The following is a 19,628-nucleotide window of genomic DNA, read 5'->3' on the forward strand; positions in this document are numbered from 1 at the left end:
TATCCTTGATGCAGTTTTGGTCATACTGTATGTTTTGGACATGTTATTTTATTAATAACTTTATAAAATTATTAAGTTTACATTGATATAACGGAAAAAGCTGATGGGAACAGAAACACAACTAGAGTTAAATAATAATCTGAACACATCTAATACGTGTACTAAAACTGCGATTTTGATTGTCAAAATTAACTGTCAATGTCCATGTCAAATGCAGTTGTCATTTGTCATTTCACATTATCATTTTTTTCACGAAAAACAGTCAGTGTACAAACAAAAACATTGTATTTTCAAATTACGATAATTTAATTTGGTGCTTATTCCTCAGTGTAATTGTAATATAACGCACATGAGATTATTGGTACCACATAATAATTTACGCCTAAATATTTACGTTTATAACTCGCAGAAAATGATTTGAGCCAGTGTTATTTTGTTATCACTGAAACTGTTCCTTTTTTACCCAATTAAAATACATAATTAAAGGTTGATTTTTCTGATAAAGCGTACAAACATGTCGGCGTTATTGACTGCAGATTGGTTTCAATTGGATTCCTACTATAGGTGTGTCTCATTTTTTTATATTAAAATTGCATCCAGAGTCACTAAGCTATTATCATCATCATCCCATGCGCTAAAGGTCGACTGCAGTCCACGTTTCCATACTTGTCTTTTGTTTTAAATAATATTTTTTGTCAAAAGTATGTTTATAAGATTGCATGGATCTCCTCTTGGAATGAGAAGGGCTTAAAAGGGATTTACAAATTCCAAATCAAACAGATACCTCTTGATGTCTTGACTCCGCTTCCAACAAAAGATTATCTAATATTTTTTACCTAGGTGCAACAACAGCTCCTTATGACCCCAACTTCCATCAAACCTCTGGGATATTTACCTGGCCTACTGCCGATCTAGCTAAGCTGTATCAATAACTTCTTATTCAATCTTAATAATTCTACTTCAGATTGGAATATTGTTTAATTGGGAATCAATCAATCAATTTTGTTTTTGCCAGAATATAGAACACTTAACAAGTTTACATAGGTGTTAACAGTGGGTATACACAGGTTATGCAGATGATATAAAGTGAATAAAATCTCCAGTACAAGTTATAAATAATTAAGGGTAGGCTTTTTATAACTCTTACAATGCCTATACTTAAATTTTTTATAACTCATACTGGAGATTTTCTTCACTTTATATCATCTGCATACCCTGTTCATACCCTCTATGCACGCCACTGGGTGTTAATTCTATTTTATAGTAACACGTTTCCTGCCAAGATTTGCAATAATTAGTTACATGAGAAAAGATCAATATTCAGCAAATAAGAATATAATAAATCCTCAAGTAATTTAAATATAATTCTTTTTTTTAAATGTATGCAAAAAGTTAACACAAAAAAGGAGAAACAAATAGTTTGCATTATTCAGTAGCTAGTTCCCAATTCCCATATATATTGATTTCAATTATTTGATCTACCAGCTGCCCTAGAAGCGAAGATGTTAAATTTATACTTAAAAGATAGGAATGAAAATCTTTTTAAAGAGCCATATTAAAACCACACCTTTGAAGTCACCTCACCACAACCCTATAATTCTCTTTATACAAATTTACAGGAAGTTTGATCTATACAACATGGTATGGCCCATGGATGAAGGTCTGGGGACTATGATTGTGAGTGGAGCTCCATATGGGGGTCCAGTCGCTGTAGTCAGGGACAGGAAGTATGTAAGAAATCCAAGCGCTGCCAAACCAGTTATTACCATTTATAACTGTGTTGGGAATGTTATATCCAAAATTGTGGTGAGAATTTTATTTATCAATCATTTTATTATTATGAAACTAATTATGTTTGCCATACCCTAAATGGATGGCCAATGGAACAACACAAATATAAGTATTACATTGGTTGTGTTTCAATTATTGTATATCCCCGTTAAGCAATTTATGCTTGTTACAATTAAGGAGCTGATGGTGAAGGGCCACAAGTGAAGGGAGGACTCCTCAAGCATTAACCCACCCCTGCTTTGGGAATAGCAATATTTTGTAGAAGGTTATGAGCAGTTGACATTCGGCTATTATAATTAGATATGATTGCAAAAAAACCCAAGAAAGAAATGCTTTTTCTATATAAAAAGGAATAAGAAGGACATTATGATTAAAACATAGTATCTTTCTACATTTAACTGGGCACAGACTTTTAAATATGTTGTTGAAAATATTTTTTTCTGACAAAAAAAATGTTCTATATGTGTAGAAGTACTAGTTGACTTGAGAACTATAAATAAATAATATAAATAAATATAAATACTACACAAAGTCTTTTGTGATTTGATTTTCACTAGATGACTTGGGAACAATGAACAAACTAAAACGGTTTGAAGTGGCAATTCTAATACAAAATTACCAATTTGGACTTTTTAAAGGTGTTCCTTTTTTTTTTTCAATTCCTAAACTATCCCAGTATTTATTACCCCAATAGAAGTAAATAAAACAAAATAATAGGTTGCACCATTATCTAGTTTTCAAGAGTGTTGATTTTCATATATAGATATCTTGTTGAATTACAGTGGAATAGTGGTAATCTCGTGCACATGGGCTGGTCGGATGGTGAGCAGTTGCTATGTGTTCAAGAGAGTGGTGATGTGCTCATCTATGACATGTTTGGTGCTTACCAGAAGACATTCAGCATGGGACCAGAAGTTAGAGATACAAAGGTACTGCTGTAATTTTATGCATGCAAATACTAACTGTAGTTAAACGTTGATATTTGAACATGTAAAACAAGTGTGGCATCTTTATGTCAAGCATATTCCAATTTAAGATACATTTTACACTTATTTTTAATCGAATCGAAGGTTGGTATCATTTATTGATTCTCTGTAACTTCAGAGTAAAATGGAATTTAATTACCTCGTTTTATAGCTCAAATTCGTATAGCGTTACTGTAAATTTAAAGAAAAATCTTGAATTTGCGACTCTTAAACCGAGCTTTACGTCCATTTCAAAACGACTCCATGATTTCTACTATTTTCATGAGTAAATCTAAGCGTACCTACATATGAGAAGCGGTCAGGTCAAACTCGAGCCTTTATCATATCAAGAATAAAATTGCATATGCTTCAGAACTGGTATGAAAAAACAACGTCCGGGTGCCATAGAATGGGAGGGTGAATGATTATTTAGAAAATATCAAAACTAGATGTCTTGTTATCTTCAAAAACTCGTATTTGATATTCTTGTGTTGTATTTTTTTAGGTATGCAAGGCACAGTTTTTCTCAAACCCCCACGGCATAGGCTTGGCTGTCATGACGACCACCAATCGAATGTTTCTACTCAGTAATGTGTCAGAACCTAAAATACGATCTGTACCAGATATACCTAGTAAGTGAAACTTTGAATATTTATATATTACGCCACTTATATTTGTTTCGGAATATAGCTTCGGGAACCGATGGACGTTGGGGTCCCAAAGTGCTGGAATGGCGACCCCACACCACGGTATATGAGTATTCTCTGCTATAGGATAACCGCAAGCAATAATAATAAAAAAATACCTACCACAAATTTATTTATAAACATACCAAGAATATAAAAAAGAAGAGGAAAGAGAGAAGGAAAACACATAAACAAATAAATACTATGTTGCGTCCTTCTGCTTAATCCTCTGCTCCTGCTGCTCTCTCCTTCTGCTCTGTGTTGCAGTACCATAGCAGTACGTACCTGCCAAGTTCCAAGGAATACTGCAGCGCTGATTCTCAATAGGGACCCAAGGTGATGACTGACAGGCAGTGAAATGGTCTCTCTTAGTGTTGGTATATTCATGGAGAAGCTATTGATAAACAACAAAGATAATACAAACACCTCCTCTTAACCTATTATTAATTACAAAATTATATTAACACTAAATTAAAAAATAAAAAAAAGAATAGAAAACAAATAAAGACAAACAGAACAAAATAATATTTAAGAGTACCTACAAGAATATACAGTCCCAACTAGGCGGACAGACGACATCAAGCGAGTCGCTTGGAGACAGCGATTGGAAATAAGCGGCAAGGAACCTTGGGCTTTGGAACTCCCTACAAACGACCTTTGTCCGTTTAACCTTAAACTTAATGATTTCTTTCTTTGTATATATTCTTCTGTAAAGTAAGCGTTACAATGTAGAAGAATTTATATGCAATCCAATTTTTAATTTTATTTCCAGGAGCAAACGAGCCCATAAGCTCCTGGTGTGTTCTGAGTTCTGGTCTAAGGTCGTCAGCTGTCATTGGATTTTTAGTCTGTAGAGATAAAGAGGTTTATCGCTGCCAGCTAGGCGAATCGCGAGCTGTTCTGATGGTAAGTAAAGTTGTAAGCTTCCAATATTTATGTACTGCGTAATGGATTCGGAAAGTATTTTGGATTCTATGCTTTGTGCTCCACTGGGCTGAAATTGCCAAGTCTGTCAGTGAGTCAAGTTCGCTGTGTCAGACACCTTATTTAATATAAATCAAACTTATTTAATAGGTATCTTTATATTTATTTATTTATTTATTTAGCAGCGCACCCTGTGAAGACATTACAGTTGCCCGATTCGTCTCCCCGGGGCTATTAAAAGAATTTAACAAAGAGTAATAATTACAACAAATTTAATTAAAACATAAAAAAAAAACAATAATAACAATAACCAAAAATTCAAATTCAAAATAATAATAAAAACAAAACATTCAAACATATAATTAATATCTTAGATTATCTGAGTAGATAGAGTTCTAATAACATTTTCATTTGCTTTTGTAGCTGAAGCGTAGTATTATAGGCAAGCGCGCTCTATCTTAGCCCACATCATCACTTATTATCGCGTGTGAATGCGGTCAAGGGCTAGTCTATAGATTTAAAAATAAAAGCCTGCCTGAAAAAAATATATAAATATACATTTATCATATTATTGTCACCTACTTGGCCATTAGCAAAGAACTCTCTGTTTGATAGTTCCTCATACAGCATATAGGGGAATCCTCGCGCTTTAGCAACTCCATACGGTAAATAAAGTACGTTTCGAATTAATAGTCTAGTCTAGAAATCAGAATAGTACACGGGGCATCGATATTGAATATAAAAAGTGTAAGCGAATTATGAAATTGTGTCGAAGGGTGGAGGGTTTTACAGGGTGTTTACCCTGTAAAAATATTAAATCAAAAAAAGCATATTTATTTTTTCAAACAAACTGATTCGTCATTCTAGGTGTTTACTTATGACTTCTCTATTTAAGGTAAAAGACCGACACACGCATAGTACCTACGCTACCCGACACGTACCTAATAAATTGACAGGAGTATGTAATTTGCACGTTTTACACGTGCTAATAGAATAGAGGCCTAGTGATTATAGCTTCGGCCTTACTTTCGAGAGGACCGTGTTCAGACATCACTTAGTTTACACTTATATTACCACAAACCTTAAACTACGTCGTATTTTTTTTTATATGGGATGTTTTGGTCTGCGTAGCAAAACACAAACAAAGCATCAAAATCTTTTTATTTATATTTCAGTATTTCAGTATTGTATTTAAATAATTCCAGCGTCCAGATATTAACAACACATATACACAAGTCATATCGATAGTGCCCTCACAAAATGGCCGGCACGTTGTCCTTTTCACGGACTCCGGTATATTGTGGATCGGCTCTTCGGATTTCAAGAGCAAATACTGCGAAATTGATACTAAAATGTTAAAACAACCAAAGGGGCTTGTTTGGTAAGTTAATGATTTCTTTATTTTAATTTTTTGGCAGGAAAATATACAAATGGTCGTTTTATAATACGAAGGATCACGAAATGTACATATGTAATCGGCGTTATAGGTTGATTGTGTTTGTACGTTTATTTGTTGATTTTTGATTTTGTTTTTTGATGTGGCATTAAATTTAGTTGTTGATCTAAAAAAAATTAAAGTATTCAGTATCGCTAAGCCTTAAATGAGAAGTTTGCTGCTGTCCGCTAAGGAGTTCTGTCCTCTATCTCCAACGACAGTTTGGGCAAAATTAAACAAATATTATAACCTCTGTAATACAAAAATAATTATTTAAATCGGTTATAATTTGTCGGAGTTATGGTGTAAAATCGTCAACAATTTCATCCCCTCTCCCGAAGGAACCGATATTAATGTCGGGATAAAAAGTATCCTATATTACTTCTAACACTTCCAAGAATATGTGTACAAAGTTTAATGAGGATCGGTTTAGTAGTTTTTGCGTGAAAGCGTAACAAACAAACTTACATTGAAATTTATAATATTAGTAGGGATTCATAATCAGGGATCATCATCATTAACGACCATAAACGACATTAACGACCCCGGCCGAATACAGTGCAAGGGGAGACCCTCCCAGAATGAAAAGGTCGTAACCCACTACGCTGGCAAATAGCGGATCGGTGGAAAGGCGTGTGATACCTTTGAGAATATTATGAAGAACTCTCAGGCATGCAGGTTTCCTCAAGATGATTTCCTTCAATACAACGTTAAATCAAACGGTATTTAACTGCTTAAAGCGCACATAACCTAGAAAAGTAAACAGTGCGTTTTTCGAAATGTTTCTAATGATCCACTGACTTCTCACTTTTTAAACTTTCGTGACACGTGCTGTATTCGACGTCGAGACGACGTGCTTGACGGCCGATTGGCGCAATTTGCAGCGACCCTGCTTTCTGAGCCCAAGCCCTTGGGTTCGAATCCCACAATTTTAAAATGTTTGTGTAATGAGCATGAATGTTTTTCTGTGTCTGGGTGTTTATATGCATATTCTAAGTATTTATGTATATTATTCATATAAATATTCATCAGTCATCTTAGTATCCATAACACAAGCTACGTTTACATTGGGGCTAGATGGCGATGTGTGTATTGTCGTAGTATATTTTTTTTTTTTTTTAGGTGTGGCTCACAAGCCATAGTAGGGCACTGGGACGACACATTGTATATCTACGGCTTCAACGGTTCCGTGGTGAAATACCCCTATGACGGTCCGTTCCACCTCATACCGGAAATGGACTGTGTTAGGATCATTTCCGAGATGTCTCATGAGATGTTACAAAAAGTACCGCTAGTTGTTGAGAAAATATTCAGATTGACTAACATTGCGCCGGCTACTTATTTGGTTGAAGCGTCGAAGGAATTTCAGGTTTGTATTTCCTTAAACCGGGGACTAACCAAACCATAACACAAGAAACGCTTATTTTGTGGTTAGATAGCGGCGATGTCAAGCAGAAAAGCACTTGTAATTGCACTATATTAAAAAAAAAAAAAAAAGTGTCTATTGTCTACAACACAGTTATTATTTAGGAAAAATACCAAGATGAATATCTTGTTAATTTTGCCGCAGGATTAAAGTTAGATATGTATTTTTTTTTTTAAATATATAGAGGAGCTTAGATAGATGAGGAAGGGTAGGGGGGTAGGGGTACGAAAGGTATAAAAGGCGACAAATTTGGCTAATTTTTCACAAAGTCAACATCTCCTGAAAATGCTCCGGTTTCGGAGCGAAACGTGCGTAGAAGGTACATTGCCGAGGATCTGTTTGGTCACAGGATTGAAGTAATTATAAATTACACCATACAGATTCTCCTGCTATTCGCGGAGTATAGCAAACTAAGCTTAATTTTCATAATATGTTACCTGTATGACAACCACATAACGATGCCACCGTTCACGGCTTCACCAATTCAATTTCACTGTTCAATTAATATAAAAAAAGCTACCAATACTTGAGCACTACAAATCAATGTTGTTACTCCACTTACAGAATCGTAGTCACAAAGCGGACGAGCACATCCGTTACATCAAAACGGATCTATCAACCGCAGTACAAGACTGTATAGATGCGGCCGCCTTTGAATTCAATACAGACATACAAAAGATGCTAATACGCGCTGCCCAGTTCGGCAAAGGGTTTATCATGGATCCAGTACTGACCGATCATTACGTCAACACTTGTCGATGGTTGAGGGTGTTAAACGCTGTCAGAGATCCGCGTGTGGCGATACCTTTGACTTTCTTGCAGTATCCTTTTCATGATATTTTTTAGTGACGGGTTTTAATTATTGTAATTTAATATTTGCATGATTTATGAGGGTTTTGTTTATTTTCATTATTTATGTGCCGTTTTTGTTTATTTTGATATTTTCATGAATTATGTGCGGGCAGTGCCGGATTAACCACGTAGCCGCGCGAAAGGGGCCCCCGTGTATTTAAACCTTAAATTTTTTTAGAGTGTTACATACATACATAAACACACACACATACATACATAAACACACACACATACATACATACAGAGCAGTAGGTATAGCAGATCAAGGGCTCTTTAAAACAATTTGCTACCGGCCCCGCGCTTGCTTAATCCGGCACTGTGTGCGGGTATTGTTAATTTTCATATTCTCATTATTTATATGCGGGTATTGTTTATTTTCATAATTTTGACGGCCGATTGTTTGTGTGAAAATGTTTGTGGGATGAAAATGAATGGCTTTCAGTATCAAGGTCTTTGTCTGTATACTATAAGTATTTGTGTGTATTATATTCATAAAAATATTCATTAGCTCTCTTAGTACCGATAACACAAGCAACGCTTACTTTGGGGTTAGATAGCGGCGATGTGTGTATTGTCGTAGTATAGTATATTTATACGCCAACCAACTGAATATAAAAAGTTTGTGTGACAACTAAGCTTTCATAATATTAGTTTATTATTGTATAAGTAAACTTCAAACCAAAGTAATTCCTTAACATAAAACCAGAGTTCAAAACCTCGGCGAAAGAATTCTTCTAGATAGGCTAATATGGCGCCGTTTGCATTGCTTGGCGGAACATATCGCATCGTATCTGCAGTTGAAAGACGGCCGGACGAGGGTGCTATCACATTGGGCATGTTACAAGGTAAATCAAAAGCCTATTAAAGTCCACTGCTGGACTAAAGGCCTCTCCTATCGGGGATTCCCCGACTCCCCATAAACACTACGCTGGGTAGACGGGTTAGTGATCGCAGTAGATCCGCGGGAAGAGCAGAGGTTATGACAACTGTATTCTGATCTGCCAACTACATAATATTAATTCAACTACAAAAGATAATTTTAAATGACCTTGTATAGGTAATGACTTTAAAAAGTTTTCTCTACACTTACAGTGCGGTTCTCTGAAATTTGATCGTTGGAAAAGTTCTGGAACAAAACTTTTTTATCATCATGAATACTGTAATAAGTATTGAATTATTCCCTAATTCCAGGTTACACAACCTCATTTGGATAACGAGAGTGCCGCGCGTGAAATTGGTGAAAAGTTACGAAACATTCCCGGAATCTCCTACACTACTATCGCTATGAAAGCCGCTGAAAAAGGCAGGAAGGCGTTAGCAATAAAAGTAGGTTTCTTCATAATTCAATAATACCAAACCGTCCCGTACATTATTTAAAAAATAAAAGTTACAACCATTGATTTGTAGAATGTCTTTATATATAATGACTTTTTATAGATACTAAAATAAATAAATAAATATAGTAGCTTTTGTTATGGATTTCATGATAGATACTAAGATTACTGATGAATATTTTTATGAATAATTTTTTTTTACATTAATACTTTTAATATAACAGATAAACACCTAAACAATTAAAAACATCCATTATCCGTCACACAAACATTTTCCAAATGTAGGAATCAAATCAGCTTTGGACTCAGAAAGCAGGGTCGCTGCCCACTGCGCCAATCGACAGTCCAACTAGTTGAGAACATTTGCGGAAATGTATGTAGACGACTGTTGACGATTCGTAGTCGACTAGTTCACGCTGGGTCGACCGTTTAACAGACGACTCTTCGACGGCAAATCGTTAGTGTTGTTATAACATCACCGGGGAATGAATGAATGAACGAACGAAAAAACTTTTATCGCACAACAAACAAGAACTAAAAAAAAAACACAGCGTACACAATTTAGAGGCCCATTCGCTTCATAGAGATCTCACCCAGGCAACGAATGGCGTATCCAAGTATAGAAAAACATCAGCCTAAATTATTTTGTCGTATACACAACTTCATATTTTTCAACGGTTTACCCCGATCCACCTAGTCGCATCGCACGCCGCTATTAGTTCAATTTAGCTTGTTGTTTCTGACTTTACTCTACTTCTAATTAGTGTTATTAGTCAAATTGCCCTCAAGAATTGAGACATTTAATCCGACAATAGTTTTACTACGGATCTATCATATATTTATCTTATCATTTCTAAGGCCGTGGGTACGATTCCCACAACTGGAAAATGTCTGTGTGATGAACATGAGTGTTTTTCAGTGGCTGGGTGCTAAAAGGTATATATTATAAGTATCTAAATACATATATAACAGAGAAGAGAATAAAAATATTCATCAGTCATCTTAGTACCCATAACTAAAACTAAGCTACTTTGGGGCTAGATGCCGATGTGTGTATTGTCGTCCACAACTGGAGAGTGTTTGTGTGATTAACATGAATGTTTTTCAGTGTCTGGGTGTTTATCTGTATATTATAAGTATTTATGTGTATTATATTCATAAAAAATATTCATCAGCTATCTCAGTACCCATAACACAAGCTACGCTTACTTTGGGGCTAGATGGCGATGTGTGTATTGTCGTAGTATATTTATTTATTTATTTATTTATTTCTGATTTGTTCACGTAGAGATACTCCGAGCATCGCACTCTCCATCGCCCGCTGAGTGACAGCCTTATGAGGTCCATATGACCACATTTCTGAGCCATAAGTCATCACGGGCAACACGGCCCGAACTAATTAAAATTTAATTTCAGATCTTGGAATACGAAACTCACAGTAAGCTGCAAGTACCATTGCTGTTGACCCTTGGGGAAGGTCCTACGGCGCTGCTCAAGGCCACAGCGAGCGGCGACACTGACTTGGTGTATATAGTGCTGTTACATCTCAAGGAGAAAATGGGAAAACATGAATTCGAGGTGGGCTTACTATATAAGGAGCAAACTTTCGAAACATGTTTGTCAATAAAATCTGATTTTTGGTTAACAATTAAAACTTGTATTTATTATTATAATGCACTTAGGCTCACTGTATGATATTTTTCACAATAATGGGTGTTTATTATGTATAATTACAAAGTATTTTGTAGTCGAATGTGCTTTATATTGTAGTTATTTACCAGGGACTAACCACATTATGTTTGAACTAGTTGGGGACAAAACGCTTTTAGTTTGCTACAGGCAGCATTATATAGGTATTTTAGAAATAGACAGATAGAGATTAGATATTTTAGATATTTTTTCGAGAAGGAGGTGAACCGCCGAATCCAACTCCGATAGGCAGCGTTCGGGAAGCTTCGTGACATCTTTTCGTCAAAAATCCCTCAGTGCCTGAAGACCAAAGTCTTCGAACAGTGCGTGTTGCCAGTGATGACCTATGGCTCCGAAAAGTGGTCGCTAACTATGGGCCTCATAAGAAGGCTCAGAGTCACTCAGCCGGCGATGGAGAGAGCTATGCTCGGAGTATCTCTACGTGATAAAATCGGAAATGTGGAAGTAGAAGAGCCAGAGCTACAGACATAGCTCAACGAGTCGCGAAGCTGAAGTGGCAATGGGCGGGGCACATAGTTCGGAGGAGGGATGGACGTTGGGCTCCTAAGGTGCTGGAATGGCAGCCCCGAACTGGTAAGCGCAGCGTTGGTCGGCCCCCAACGAGGTGGACAGACGACATTAAGCGCGTCTCAGGTAGCCGCTGGATCCAAGCGGCTCAGAACCGTTGAACTTGGAACTCCCTACAAAAGACCTGTGTCCAGCAGTGGACGTCTATCGGTTTATGTGATGATAATGATGATGAGAAATAGATATTTTAAAGAAATAAAATGTCTCCATATTGTTTAATCATCTATGAACATTGACAAACTTATAATTGAATGAATGAATGAATACACTTTTATTGTACACCACAGAGAAAATTTACAGAGATACAAATACAACAGCACAATAAGGTAGAACGTACAATTTGGCGGCCTTATCGCTAAATAGCGATCTCTTCCAGGCAACCAAAGGCATACAAGAAAATGTTATAAGAAATAAGTATAAATAAATAATATAAATAATTATTTAAGAATATAAATAATAATAAATAATTATTTATATTCTTACACAAATCTCATCTCAGAAACGATTGCGTTTGAAACAGAGAGTGTTTTGGCGACTTGTCAAAATGGCGGATCTGTGTCATCACGGAGTGGACAAAAAGCTTTTTGTTTTAACATTTTGAGCGGACTAAACACTTTCTGAAACGAAAAAAAACGTTTGTTTTTATCCTAAGTTGTGTGTTGCACAGGTCTCGTTTTGTCTGAAAGTTTAGAAGCAAAAAGATGTCATAGACAAAGAAGATTTATACGTTTTGAAGTTTGCTTCTCATATACTCTCTCATTAATCGTTAGCTTGTATCACTCCATAACAGTGTACTGCTGTCTGCTAGCCCACAGGCAGAAGATGTAGTAGTAGCACAAAGGACGCTGTTGCCCGTTATCCGTTTTTTTTTATTCCACTACAAGTTAGCCCTTGACTGCAATCTCACCTGGTGGTAATAAGATGCAGTCTTAAGATGGTAGCGGGTTAACCTGTTAGGGAGTATGGTAGTCATACCACCCCAATTGGTTTTGACGGGATATCGCACAAGAACACTAAGTTCGTTCGTCTTTGTCGGTAGGGTGGTAACCACAGCCAAAGCCTCCAGACCAGACCAGAGATAATTCAGAAATTATAAATTTCCAAATTGCCTCTGCCAGTAATCGAACCCGGGCCCTGGGCTAACCTGTAGTGTAATAAAACAAACGTGTTATCAGTTTAAATATTGGTACAAATTTTAGCGCTTTGCTATATAATAATTTTAAAGGACAATGTGAGTTGGTGATAACAAAAAAAAAATAACACCCGGCTAAGTTTGTTGTGGGCTTCTTCTTAGACCAGGACGCGTTTGGAACCCTCTTAGCTTTAGTTTTAAGTTTACGAATATGGATATCGCCATCATCTCAATACCGTGTAATTCTTATGTACGCATCAAAAGTGCCACCTACTTTAAAAAAGATATTTTTGACTTTGACTTTACATTATTCAAACAGTAAACAAATTTCAGCTAACAATAAGGAGTTTCCCACTCGCACACGCGCTATACATAAAGTACTGTGCGAGTCATAATCGCGAGGCGCTACGTAAAGTTTACGTACAAGAGGATGACTTCACGGGACAAGCCGCGACGCACATTCGCGACGCTATAGACCAGACAAACCCAGGCAGTGTGGAGGCCTCGCTGATATCAGCTAGAGAGTGCTATAAGAAAGGAAAGAATGAATTGGGTAATTTACTTCGTTTTTATCTAGCGTATTCATTTTCGAAGTAAAACTTCTTTAGGCGCGACTAGGGAGTAACTCAGATTTTTTCTGACGGAAGTAATACTTACATCAGACGTCTGTCTATTTTCCGCTATTTAAAAACAAAAATTTGGATTAATCGTAAGTATGTGTCATATATTCCACGCTACTTGACTTATACGCCAGCTAGTGGCAAATATCGTAATCAAGTAGGATTATTTATTTCCAATATTTTCAAACCGATTAATTGTGAATAGCAAAGTGAAAAAAAATTCAACAGTTTCTAAATGTGCTTGTTTATTTATTACTTTTATTGCCATTAGCTGGCGTGCAAATGTTACAAACCATTGATTGAACTTAACACAATAAATTTAAAAACATGCAATTTTAATACAATAGCGTTAATAATGATTAAGAAGTTAAGAGGTACTGCCGGGAATCGAACTCCGTCCCCTTTTAAAAGAAAGCCGAATTCCTACCCACTAGGCTATCGCAGCTTGAATGTTCATGATATTCATAAAATGGTTAAATTCTTAGGTGTATCAATATGCGAAGAGGCGCGCAAACTCTGCAAACAACAATCAAGTTTACAAGAAACTTACGGGCAGAGCTTCGTGGGTCTATCCCTACACGATACTGTGAAGAAGCTTCTAGAACACGGCGAAGTTAAGCTCGCAGACAAACTACGCTCCGAATACCGGATGCCTGATCGAAGGTTGTACACACAAATCTTTTAAATTTTGTTTGTTTGTCCCTCTTTCACTCGGCAACACTACCAAGCATTTTATTTATGATTAAAATTGGCGTATTAAGCAGGTGGCTGGTTTTAGCGACGCATAGTAGTTAGTTCCCCTCTAGTTAATTATTAGATAGATAGATAGATAGTCTTTATTGCACAAACAAAAAGTGAAAACAAGAAACAACAAAAACAATAAAAATATATATAGGATGCGCAAAGATGATCTTATCGCTTTAAGCGATCTCCTCCAGACAAACCTTTATGGTACAGAATTAATTAATGGTAAGAATTAAGTTTGGGAAAACGGGATAGTGCAACAGGTGATAAAATTAAATTAATAAAAAATATATAATTAATATTATATAATTTAGGCTGCAACGTTTGTCTATGGTATATAAATTAAATAATGGGACAAAACGGAACGTAGGCGGCGAGGGTGGCAAATCGTCATTCTGACAACCGCGGCGGTTCAAATTAGAGACGTTTAACGCAACGGACCGCAGCCGCCGCCCTGGGTCCACCAATTAGAGGCGTAATAATACCGGCAACCAAGCCCATCAGGCCGGAACATAACTTCAACCATGCACAAAAGCACTGTCTACCCTTAATTATTTGTATATTACTCTTACATTTATAACATAGGGTAGACTGTAGAGATAAATCTCGTGAAAAGGACAAACGAATTAGGGGGAATCGCTAGTAGTATCAGGGAAGAAATCATTTAACATAAACTCAAAAAAAAACAAAAGTACATCTAAGTAAATGTAATTTCGAGAATGATTCTGAAACTGCCTACAGTTACAGACTTGCGGACCCTACGTTTGCAATACGGCTTGGTTATATTATATATTATTCCAAGTAGGCCTAATTTATAAGCACTTTTGAAACGTCAAGTCAGTGAAACTCAGCATATTGCTCTTTTCCAACATCATTTTATAGTTTAAAAATGATTCTCATTACTTTTATCGTTACTACAGGTACTGGTGGCTTCGCATATTGACACTAGCGGAAAAGGACGAGTGGTCAGACCTGGAGACTCTGTCGAAATCGAAGAAATCCCCCGTAGGGTACGAGCCTTTCGTCGACGTCTGCTTGAAGTACGCCAAGCGCGACGAGGCTCTGAAGTACCTGCCAAAGTGCCGCGACGATATCAAGGTCAAATATTACGTGAAAGCAGAGTAAGTATGTTTTAGTAGCTTTTTTTTAGGGCGTTAATTGACAGCCCATCTGATGGTGTGGATCCTTCTCAGGGAATGCAAAAAACTCGTCCTGCAAACCCGTCCTGTGCCCATCAATCGGAGGCCTCGTGTGGATAAAATTGCACCGGCAACCACGCCCTTCAGGCATATAAACATGGCAGTAGTACTTCCCCGGACGAGCTTTGTCACAGTTATATAGTAGAAATGTAGTTGCAAGGGATTTCAAGTGTTCTACGAAAAAAGAAGTTTGAGAACCTCTGCACTAATTTTATAATTTACTTCTATATGCTCTGTCTAGAAGCGGTGATAGCGCATTGGGTATAAGCTCGACTTCACATTTGCGCACGCACCTCTAACTTTTCTAAAAGGCGTTTGAAGTGATTAAATAACACTTGCTTCAACGGTGAAGGAAAACATCGTCAGGAAACCTACATGACTGAGAGATCTAGATAATGTTGTTAAGTGCGTGAGTCCACCAATCCGCACTGGGCCAGCGTGATGGACTACTGCCTTAACCCCTGGGCTGGGCTGCGGGTGGGCTGGTAATGTGTCGATGTTCTTTCTAGACGACTTTGTCAGACCTCTGTATCCTTCCGTTGAAATACGCACACCTTTTGCAGGTTCTACGAAGAAGCTGCTCAGGTGGCGTTCGAGCAAAAAGACGACAGTGCTCTTGTCTTCGTCCAGAACAAGTGTCCGGCGAGCGAAGCTAGCAAGCACGCCAAGATAATGGCCTTGCTAGAACAGTTGAATAAGAAATGAGATTGGATAGAAGACTTTGCGAATGTCCGTGTTAAACCAATAACAAGGCGTTCCTGATAGGATACAAGCAATACTTTGCGGAATTCCATTGTATATTATGAAAATAAAGCTTAATTTGCTATACTCCGCGAAAAGCAGGAGGATCAGTATGGTGTAATTTATAATTTCGACACCACATCCATCTCAACATACGCATTTCGGTCTCGTGTACTCTTTTTACATCAGTCAACATGACAGAATGTTGACTGATGAAAAAAGAGTATACATACAAATACTACATGACAACTTTTTCTTACAACAGTCTTATATTTTTTCCTAATCACGTGTTCATGCACATTATAAAACTGAATATACCAAATAAAAACAAATTGAAACTAGGTAGGTAACAAATTGAAAATGGCTGGTTAAATAAAAAAATATTTTACGTTCCATATTATTTTTGATAATTCGTGCATTAAAAGTAATAATTTTTATTTATTCTAGTAACCTAAATATTATAAATTGTATATATTTGTGTTTATATTATGTTAGAATTTTAGTAAGTTTTTAAAATTTGACACTTGGTGTCGATTTTGTTGTGTACTCTCTTAACTAAACTAAATAACACCATTTTAACTCGGTTTTATGTTTTCATTGGAATCTATGGTTTAGTAAAGGTTTCTATTTCATTTATCTAACTGAATGAATTGAGAAAGCACATCCGGTCTATAACTAATAACTATCCGGTTTATCGACCTCAAACTTCTACCTCTACCTCTATTTGTAAATCACGAGCCGACTGTGATTGGCAGATTGAAACTGTTCGGCACATCCGTTTTTTTTAAATTAAAGAAAGAAAAAAAGAATTACAGCATATACCGGTTATTAAAGGTCATCAAATAATAAAAGTGTAATTAGATATTTATTTACACTTTTATTATTCGATATATATATTTATTTAAAATACACGCCATAATACGGCAGACTGTCGTGTACACTACAATATGTTATGACATAAGATAAAAATCTAAACCGCTGAAGCAATAAAATGTATTATAATCTCTATAGCACTTTTACTAAATAAAAGAGGTGTACTCAACATTTTCATTTGTTTTTCTAAACCCATCTCCAGAAGTCAATTGGTATTATGAAGAAAAAAAAAACCGAAACAAACAAAAAAAAACCGATCCTGTTGTACGATTGTGCAGGCGGAGCCGCAGGGCACATCTAGTCTAAAATAAAAATACTGTTTGGCGTGATTGCAGTTTGGCTTTTATTATTCGTTTTTTACACTCATAAATTTTTTAATGACAGATTTCGTATATTTTGCATACGCAATGCGATCATAGACAGTAAACACCGATAATGAATATAATCCTATTTATACTATACGATACAAAATTGGTACAAAACATTATATTGACACATATTTTCTTGCCTCAATAACTCAGAACTGAAATTATAGTAAATCTTATTAAAATATACAATAATATTATGAAATCCGAGATCTTGCTTAAATAACAAGAAAAAAATACTTAAGCAGTTGAACTCAGATCACACGTTTACTTTTAAGGACTCTGCACACATTCCGACAAAATTTTTATAAAAATCTGATGTCCTGAGGCTACCAAGTCTACACCTTCCAATTTCATATAAATGTCGCAAGATGTGGGAAGTCCTTTACAACTTCATATCCATCACTTATGCTAGGTTCAGAAAATAGCACTAGGTACCTACACATCCTGTTTGTAGATTCGAAATGGTCAAATATATCTATATTGTTAATAAATGATAAAAATTTATTTCTCTGGAGCAGCATAAGTAATTTGGTAACTACGCTAGTAGATTTTGAGGTCCTGATGTTTACGGTATAACTGCCCCAATTGCAATAACGACTTTTAAAAATGTAAAATATTTTTTTCGATAGAAATTTATGTATGGCACGCCCGCGCCTTACAGTTCACGCATAAGTTTATAATGAACGGGCTATACCAATTTACGAGAAATTAAAATAATATATATTCGATTCAATCTCAGATACTCATAAACTTGTACTAAAAATGGCTAAGGTAAGATTTAATTTTTACCGGCCCGACAGCGTCACGTAAAGGTCGAGGCTCCAAATCCTTGGACTCAATTCACCATTAGCCACCAGCCCACGGTTGGGCAAAGGCCTTCCTCTCTTCTATAGAAAACTGAAGAAGGCCTTCTACTTATTCCGATGTGGATTTGCGAAATACTGAAAAGCGAGCAAGGCTATACTGCTTGCCCACGCGAGCGGGGCGGAGCTAAAAAGATCACTTTTCAAGGAGTTCGGGACTGCCTCTGAGGCCAGTCCAGTTGTTAGCTAGCTAGTGTAGTTTTTACTCTAACGACCATACTCCGCACGAAAACTGAACATATAATTCAATCATATCGACATAATATGATATCTATAGATTTTACATCAAATTGCTTATTTGCAAAATATAACATTAATAACAAAATTGAAGGTATATTGTTATTCACAACCATTTAATGGATAAGGATTTATAATTTATATTTTTTTGAGTGAGGAATACCGAAAGCTAGTCACGCATCTAGTAGCACGCACCGTACGCAACGCAAATTTCTTCGAGCGTTCAACACCAATGTACCATTCGTACGACTTTACAAAACATTAAACTGATCGTCGTTTGGACTTCGTGTATACAGAACATTAGAATGAAAAAAAAATTGCAAACGACGACTTGGATATGTGTGTAGTAGAAATGCGATCAGTTTAATTAAATTAACAGTAGTTAATACAAAATATTTTTCATAACGATTTCATACCAATGTCGAAACGCTTAATTTTTTTTTATCAAATGTTATCATAACAAAGCTAATATATACTTTTAAATATCACCATTCTATTTGTTAGGTTTTATATTATGGTGCGGCTACATTATCGCGTCGGCTTAAGCGACAAAACGATATTATAATGGGCTTGCGACATTTGCGGAAAAGCAGTAAATCGCCAAAGTACAAGATTTCTAAGCCCTCAGAATTATTTTCGAGTAACTGTAACGGCAGAGTAAAATAAAACTTAAGAGCCTTGTTTTAAAGCTCAAATTCGTCCTCACTTCAGCAGACAGAGAAATGGGGAAATTAGGCAAACGCTAAAACTCTGTGCCAGCAGTTGAGTTCTATAATCTGGCCGTTGTATTTTAAATGAGAACAGTTCTTTAGTAAATGAACACAAGTAATCTTTACATCGTAAAGCAACAAGGTGTCGAATCTACACCCTACAGTCTATTACGACGTGACAGGAACACCATTTTAGCAACAGCCATTGGAGTTTATTTATTTAATTATTTATGCAGAAATGGTATTTTAACGTTTAGCGTGCTGGATCTTCAATAGCGCTACAATAACACTAAACACCATTTTAGCAACAGCCGAACCGTTGGAGTTTATTTATTTAATTATTTATGGAGAAATGCTAATGTAACGTTTAGCGCGCTGGCTACAATAAATCGGTCTTCGCCAGAACACTCCTTGAATGTACGTGGCGTGACTATTTTGGTAATAATATCGC

General features: G+C 36.3%; 1 protein-coding gene across 1 annotated transcript; it reads left to right on the forward strand.

Moving 5' to 3' along the window:
• Positions 1-249: 249 nt before the first annotated feature.
• LOC120626936 (vacuolar protein sorting-associated protein 16 homolog) lies at positions 250-16,133 on the forward strand. The gene is made up of 15 exons (XM_039894746.1): positions 250-564; positions 1,620-1,806; positions 2,574-2,720; positions 3,262-3,388; positions 4,215-4,348; positions 5,572-5,747; positions 6,924-7,170; positions 7,792-8,048; positions 8,786-8,924; positions 9,271-9,405; positions 10,830-10,991; positions 13,156-13,375; positions 13,928-14,105; positions 15,107-15,307; positions 15,949-16,133. The coding sequence occupies exons 1-15, from the start codon at positions 515-517 to the stop codon at positions 16,088-16,090; spliced, it is 2,502 nt and encodes an 833-aa protein (XP_039750680.1). The 5' UTR covers positions 250-514; the 3' UTR covers positions 16,091-16,133.
• The last annotated feature ends 3,495 nt before the right edge of the window (positions 16,134-19,628 follow it).

Source organism: Pararge aegeria, chromosome 10, assembly GCF_905163445.1.
Source record: "Pararge aegeria chromosome 10, ilParAegt1.1, whole genome shotgun sequence".
Lineage (NCBI taxonomy): Eukaryota > Metazoa > Arthropoda > Insecta > Lepidoptera > Nymphalidae > Pararge > Pararge aegeria.

Bases quoted from the DNA above. Each gene is read 5' to 3' on its own strand.
- LOC120626936 (XM_039894746.1), top strand. From the start codon at position 515: ATGTCGGCGTTATTGACTGCAGATTGGTTTCAATTGGATTCCTACTAT. The intron at 7,171-7,791 runs GTTTGTATTTCC...CTCCACTTACAG, and splicing joins AAGCGTCGAAGGAATTTCAG to AATCGTAGTCACAAAGCGGA. The intron at 15,308-15,948 runs GTAAGTATGTTT...CACCTTTTGCAG, and splicing joins AAATATTACGTGAAAGCAGA to GTTCTACGAAGAAGCTGCTC.